General features: G+C 67.1%; 1 protein-coding gene across 2 annotated transcripts in view; it reads right to left on the bottom strand.

The window, feature by feature from the left end:
* Positions 1-1,210: 1,210 nt before the first annotated feature.
* AGAP3 (ArfGAP with GTPase domain, ankyrin repeat and PH domain 3) overlaps positions 1,211-7,042 on the bottom strand; it is a 159,447-nt gene continuing 153,615 nt past the window's right edge. For both annotated transcript variants that reach the window (XM_067292137.1, XM_067292138.1), the window contains exons 14-18: positions 4,762-4,916; positions 4,116-4,206; positions 3,526-3,748; positions 2,251-2,506; positions 1,211-2,019 (exon numbers count right to left, since the gene is read on the bottom strand). In XM_067292137.1, coding sequence (XP_067148238.1) covers positions 1,798-2,019; positions 2,251-2,506; positions 3,526-3,748; positions 4,116-4,206; positions 4,762-4,916 — 947 coding nt within the window. In that variant the 3' untranslated portion in view covers positions 1,211-1,797. The remainder of the gene's footprint in view (positions 2,020-2,250; positions 2,507-3,525; positions 3,749-4,115; positions 4,207-4,761; positions 4,917-7,042) is intronic.

Here is a 7,042-nt window from a genome sequence, read left to right as displayed (position 1 = left end):
CCGCGGCCGGGCCGGGCTGGGATGGGATGGGAAGGGAGGCGCCAGGGCTGGGCCGGGCGGGATCCCACGCGGGAGATGATGTATGGGCAGATGTATCAGATCGCACAAGATAAACAAGCAGTGAATTTCATCAGGGCCCATCATGGCTTTAATTTGGCTGCCTAATGAGTCAGATCCAGCCGCGCAGATAAAAGTTGTCAGAGCCGCAGCCCTAATGAATTTCTTGCCACTTGTAATCAAGGCAGCTTGTCTGAGGGGGATGATTAATGGGCCCCAGAGGAGCTGCCGTCCCTCGGCTTCCATTCCCGCTAATGCAGTCGCCAGGAAATTAACCAAACCCCGCGCCGGGCTGGGGCATGCGCGAGCGGCGCGCTGCGTGTGCGCTGCGTGTGCGGCGCGTGTGCGCTGCGCGTGCCTGCCGAGGGGCCGCGGCGCGCCGCGAGCGCGGGAGGGCTCAGGGCAACGCGGGGCAGACCCCGGCACGGCGCCTGGAGCTGCCGGCCCGACAGCGGGACGGGGCCAGCGCATGGGGCGGCACCGTGGGGTCCCGGTTGGATCCCCATGTGCGGGACGGGGCCAGCGCAACGGGGTGGCACCGCAGGGTCCCGGCTGGACCCACATGTGCGGGATGGGGCCAGCACCTGGGCGGCACTGCGGGGTCCCAGCTGGACCCCCACACGTGGGGCACAGTGGCAGGGAGGGCATTGCTGCAGGGCCCCTGTGGCAGGCGGGACGTGGGGCGCACCGGGGGGGGGGGGGATGCGGGATGTGCAGGGGGGGACGCAGAACGTGCAGGTGGGGGACGTGGGGTGCGCGGGGGGGGGACGCAGGGCGCGCAGGGGCGCCGCGGCTCGGGGCAGCGCAGCAGCGGGGGCTGCGCCTCCCCCCGGGGAGCTGCTGCCTCCCAGCCCCGCACCACCCGCCGCAGCCCTTCCGCCGTGAGGCTCTGCGCAGGCCCCTGCTCCCGGGGCTGCCCGCCACCCCCCGGCCCGCCTTCGCCCCCCCCCCCCCCGGCTCCGCAGTCACCGTGCCGTGCCCGGGGACCGCCTGGCCCGGCACCGCTGCCGCCCCAGCTCCGATCCGGCCAAGGCTGCGCACCCCTCCGGGCCGTGTCCTGTGGCGCCCAATTCGGCATCTCGCGCAGGACGAAATCCTGCCTGACCCCTTGGAGCCGGCAGGGAGGAGGCCGGCGGCCACGGGAGGCAGGAGGTGGCAGGAGCTGGGTTGCTTTATTGGCCTTTATCTCCTCGGCTGCAGGTCACACACACAGGGCAACTCATGGCAAAGTAACAGTATATACAGAGTGTCCATATAAATATTTCCAATGTACATTTTATATACAAGTGATGGGGACCTTCCGCAGCAGCATCCCAAGCTTCGGGCTCCAGCGCTCGGCTGCCGGCGGGCCCGGACACTGGGAAGACCTCGCCGCCGCTCGCCTGCTCGGCCGGAGACCAGCCCCGCCGGGTGGCAGCGGGGCCGGCGCGGCGCTCTGATGGACACCCTGCGTCCGGGCTCCGTCCCTGCGTCGCCGCGAGGGGCTCGGGACACCGGTGCAGGGGCAGAGCCGGCGGGAAGGGCCCGAACGCAGCCCCTGCCCGCGCCAGCCCCGGCTGCACGGCGGGGAGCCCCCTCCCCTGCATCGCCAGCGTGGGGGGGCTCAGACCCGCCGCCCCCGCCGTACCCACCGCGCGGGGGGCGTACCGGTCCCCCCCGCGCGCCTGCAGCACGCCGCAGCGTGCCGGGCGCGGAGCCGGGGCTGCCGCGGCCCCGAGCCCTCCCGGCGGTGCGGGGGAGCTAGACGGCGCCGGGGCCGAGGTCGGCGGGCGCCGCGGCGCAGGCGTTGTTGTTGGCGTTGGCGTTGCGGCGGGGCAGGCTGGGCGTCAGCGCGGTGCCGGTGCCGTCGCTGGGGCAGCCGTGCTGCAGCAGGATGTCGATGCACTCCTGGCTGCCGGCCCTCCGGGCGTAGGCCAGCGGCGTCAGCCCCCGCGCGTCCCGGCTCTTCACGTCCACCCCGTACTGCGCGGGAGGGAAAGAGCCGGTCAGCAGCCGCCGGGCGCCGCGCAGGCACGGGGCCGGGGCCGCAGGAGGGGAACACGAGGCGGGACGGGCCGCGCCGGGGGCACGTGCAGGGATCCACGGAGGAGGACGAGGGGCAGGAGAGCCTGGCGCGGCCCGGGAGCGGGGAGGCGCTGCGCGGGGGAAGCACGGGGCGCAGGGCCGGGGGGGGGCTGCGGGACCCTGCCTTACCCAGATGAGCAGCTGCGTGAAGACCACGTTGGCCATGGCGCAGGAGAGGTGCAGCGCCGTGCGCCCGTCCCCGTCCCCGTAGGTCTCGTTCACCTCCTCCTTGGTGCCGTGGGCCAGGAGCGTCACCACGAGGCGCAGGTCGTCCTCCACCACCGCCCGCAGCAGCTGCTGCCCCAGCGGGATGTCCGACTGGGGCAGAGGAGCCAGGAAGAGCTTCTGCTCGTACTTGGCCCGGATCCAGCGCTCCTTCTCCTCCCTGCCGGACGGGACACGGTCGCCGTCGCGGGGCGCGCCAGGCTGCCCGGCCCCACGGACGGGGCACGCGCGCGAACAACCCCACGCGCGCGGCACGCACGGGCGGTGACACGTGTGCCGCGGGGCGCACGCGGCCGGCACGGGGCGCTGCACGGCACGCTGCTCCCGACACGCACCCCGTGCGCTCGTCCCGCTGCGCACGCTTGCACCTCCCGGCGCGCCGCGCACCCACGTCCCTGAGCGCGCAACAGCCACGTCCCACACGTGTCACAGGCAAAGGACACGCACCCCCGCGCCGGTGCCCTCCACGCGCTCCTGCCTGCCCGCTACTTGACAGCCAGGGGACCATCTGCGTCCTGCGCTTGTGCGTGGGCCCCGGCCAGCGGCGAGAAAAGGTTAGCTGCTGCGCACGGCAGCCCGGCGCCGCGGGAGGCGCGTTATCGCCGCTGCCGTCTCGCCCGGCGCAAACAAAGGCGGCGGCAGCGTCCGTCCCGCCTGGGGCTGCGGGGCCGGGCGGATCGATGCACGCCGTGCCGCCGCTATCTGCTGCCATTCTATCCATCTGCATCTGGCGAGCGGCCATCAATGCCCCGCGCCGAGCATGCTCACTCCCGCCGCCCCCTGACCCGCTCTTATCCGTTGATAAGCCGCAGAATGGGCTCTTGTTGGGATGAGTGACAGGAGAGTCGCTCCGATAGGGACAGACAAGGGCCTGAAAGGGACGCACCCTCGAGACCCACAGACGCTGCCAAGCTGTCTCCGTTAACCCCTTCTGCTTCGTAGCCAGCCACAGCTCCAGCAGCCTCTGTACGGCCACGGCCGGCCCCGAAGTCCCCGCCGGGACAGCAGGAGAAGGCCTCTTACGCCCTGGCAGCAGGCAGAACCTCTGGACACCGGAGGACCTGGAGGTTTCCCACCCACCTCCCTGCTTGGCTTGCTGCTTCCAACCGCCTACGATGCCCTCAAGCCTCCTGGTGCGGTTGCCAGAGAAGCGTCTCCGCAGCCCCTCTCGTCCCTTACCGGCTGCTCTCAGGGGTGGGCTTGGGGTAGCCTTCCACTGCTCCTTCCCAAACAGCATTGGCCAGGGCGTTGCCGATGGCCGTCATGACCATGAGAAGCTCGCTGGGCCAGTCGTCCAGGTCCAAGGAGCGCACACGGGACAGGTGGGTGCCCAGGTTACGATGGATCCCGGAGCACTCAATGCACATGAGGGAGCCTAGGTTCAGGCTGGCCCAGTCCGGATCTGAGGGCGGCAAGATCGGTGCGGTGGGGTTAATGCCAGCGCAGACTCACCAACCGGTTCCCTCCCATGACCCAGGAGACCCAGATTTGCAAGGACCTGCCCACCAACTTCCTTCCAAACCCAGTGCTCCAAAAGCGCAGGGAGGCAAGGACCCGGGGCTGGCCAGCAAAGGGGCCGTGGAGCAGCATGGCAGGCGGGTCAGTCCCACAGGGCACGTCCCAGTCCCAAACGAATGGGTCCCTCCAGGAGAGGACAAGAGAGCCCTACAGGGTAGGTCCCTCTGGGGTGAGAGGGGAGGGTCGCTGGGGTGGACTCCCCCTTCTCTTCCCGAGCGGGCAGCCCCATCTCCCAGCGCAGCACTCCTTACTCGGCGCGTCGCAGTCCACGCAGAAGCTGTTCCCCCGCGCAGTGCGGACGGCCTGCATGGCCTGCGCGTCGCTCTGGCTGCCCAGCCGAGCCTGAAACAAGAAGCACGGCAACCCCGTTTACTCGAGGCTGGCTGCCACCCTGTCCTGTGTCCTCCCATCACCGTGTGCAGAACTGCCCGGGGGAGCTGCCAGCACCTTGCTCCACTGGGCACCCAACAGATGCTGCTGGAGGAGGAGCATCCAGTGCAGGGAAACTCCAAGAACAGGATCCAGGGGGGAACAGAGATATGGACAGGTATGAGCTGGCTCAGGACAGGAGCAGGGGATGCAGGGCCAGAAGGCAGGGAGCAAAACGCAGAACTGTACAAGGAGGGGAGCAGACAGTGCAGGATCCAGCCCTCGCTGGGAGCAGACGGTTCAGCGGGGCTGAAGGCAGCTTGGGGAGAGGCAGGGAATTCAGAGGTGACAGCAAGACCAGAGAGGGAACGGTGCATTCCCAGGGACAGGATCCAACCTTCACTGGGAGCAGAGGACTCAGGACAGGATCCAGCCCGGACAGAGAGGGGAGCGTGGGAGAGAGAAGGATGCAGCAAAGCAGATGCTGGAGAAGAAGGGCGAAAGCAGAACTCAGTCAAGGCTTCTTACCTTATTTTTGCTGCTCTCACAGCCCTGCAGGCTAGCCAGGATCTGGCTCTCAATGGCCTGGACCCAAAGCTCTCGCTCCTCTGATGTTGAGGCCTCAAAGAGCCATGTCTGGCCCGTCAGGGATACGATAATGAACTCAAACGGCTCGTCTGGTTCTGGAAAAGAAAGGTGCGCCATAGCATGGGACAGGGAAGGAGGGGTGCATGCATGCTGATGCGCGAGCCCACAGACCCCCGCGGGCTCCGGCTGCGACGGCCCGTGGCAGGACTGGTCAGCATCGTGCCCCCAGGAGGCTTGGACAGTGCGGACAGTTGCAGTGCCTGCAACACGCAAGCGGAGCTCTGTGCCAGCCAGTCCCTTCCCGCTGCTTGCACAGCACGCAGCTCCACGCGCCCAGACGCCACCGAGCGTGGGCTAGCCCGTCTGCACACAAACAGACAGCCTCACTCTCTGAATGGTCTGCGCAGGGAAATCTGGGAATGCTGCGGCTCAGGATTCCTAGAAGCTGCCTCTGCCCTGCTAGCCATGCTCTGCACTGTCCCCCCTTCCGGAGAAAGCTGCTGCCCTTTGGGGCAGTGGGACCAGCCCCTCGGCAAAGCTTGTGCCCCCTAACAAGCCCGTCACCAGAGCCCCACGGGCCCACAGCACTCGGTGCCTGGTGACGAGGGGCTTTACAGGGATAGAGCCCTGCAAGCTGGGCTGGAAGGAGCTGCAAGGAGTGTCCTTGACGGGCTCAACGGCAGCCCTTCACGGTCCTCCTGCGCGTTGAGAAGGGGCGCCGTGCCAGCCGAGAGCCCAGCAGGACAGGTCCCCCCGCTCAGGAAAGCCTCAGTGTCTGGGCGCTCTGCGGACCCCGTGCAACAGGGCATGACCACTGCTTTGCCATGCAGAAGCGCCAAGTCGCAGAGACCAGGGCAGGAGGCACAAAGAGGCGAGGGTGACGCCATCCTCGGCCCCGATGCGCCTCCTCTCTCAGTGCCCTTCTGGGCAGGTGATGCCCAGCTCCCCCAGCCTGGGAGGCTGGTGGCCACGGGGTGCCTGGAAGCCAGGCAGCCAGGAGCTGCCGACGCGGGACACAGCGACAGGCAGCGGAGGTGCAGGCAGGGCAGGACGGCTGGGAGGGCAGGGCCAGGCAAGCGGCTCCGCAGCCACAGCTCTGCCTAGCACCAGCGCTGGAGCCCCCGCGAGAGCCTGTGGAGGAGCAAGACATAAAACGTGGTCTCCATCGCCGGCCAGCGCTCTGACTGCTGCAATTCCTCCCCAGCCCCGGCTGCCAGGACAGGGCCCTGTCCCTGCCAGCCCATGCCGTGGGGTGCACGGATGTGGGGCACGCAGGCCTCAGCTTTGCGTGGGGCGGTGCCCTGTCTCATCGTCGCACCCAGGCACCAGCATTTACCTTTTATTGCCAACTTCAGTAGTTAGTGCAGTAAATGACTTAACTAAGCGGGGCCTGAATGGAATGACTAATAAACGTTATGTCACAGCACACGCTTCAGCTCATAGCAAAATGATTTGTAATTACCTAATTAGCGTTATGCAAATAACACCCTCATCTCCATAATGTGCCTTCCCAGCTCTCTATTAAAAGCAGGGAGTCAACTGCACAGCTCCAGAGACAGCACGGAGGCTGAGGCACCCAGCCTGGTCCGCGGTGGCCCCTTCCTCCGCCCTGACTTGCCACCCCGGCAAGCTGCAGGCCACGGGGGTCCCTCACTGAGGAGGGACACAGCAAGGGGACAGTGATGGAGGAGCCTGCTGCACCCCCAAAGCAGAGCTAACCAAAGAGAGCAGAGGCTGCCAGTCTGGTCCCGATTCTGCCCCACCGAGGGCTCAGCTAAGTCCGGCTGCTTCCGGGCAGCCTGGCAAGGTCCAGAGCAAGGCTCTGTCCACAAACACTCCTCTCAAGACAACGGTGCAGCCGCGGAAAGCGGCAGGAGAGCATAGCCCTTCCTCCCCCTTGCAGGTGCCCCTTCCAGGGTCTCGCTTCATTTGGAGGTACCACCACCGGCATTAACAAGTACCAGGCACAGCACCCAACTCGGTGCCCCCGTTACATACAGCTGCTTACTCCAGAACAATCTGAGGGTAAAATGCTGCTCCCGCTACGGTGCCGTGGTGCAGAGAGCCGTACTTCTCACCCAGCAGGCTCAGGATCTTGCATTTTGTCAGGGTTTAAAATTCCAGTGACATCTGGTTGGAAAGATGCCTGTCCTGTGCCACTGCTGAGAGCACTCCATGGTGTGTCCTGCACAGACCCCAGCAGGAGCCACAGGGGCTTGGA

Source organism: Apteryx mantelli, chromosome 2, assembly GCF_036417845.1.
Source record: "Apteryx mantelli isolate bAptMan1 chromosome 2, bAptMan1.hap1, whole genome shotgun sequence".
NCBI classification, from domain to species: domain Eukaryota; kingdom Metazoa; phylum Chordata; class Aves; order Apterygiformes; family Apterygidae; genus Apteryx; species Apteryx mantelli.
Note: the sequence above shows the minus strand (reverse complement) of the source record. Positions and strands in the feature narration are given on the sequence as shown.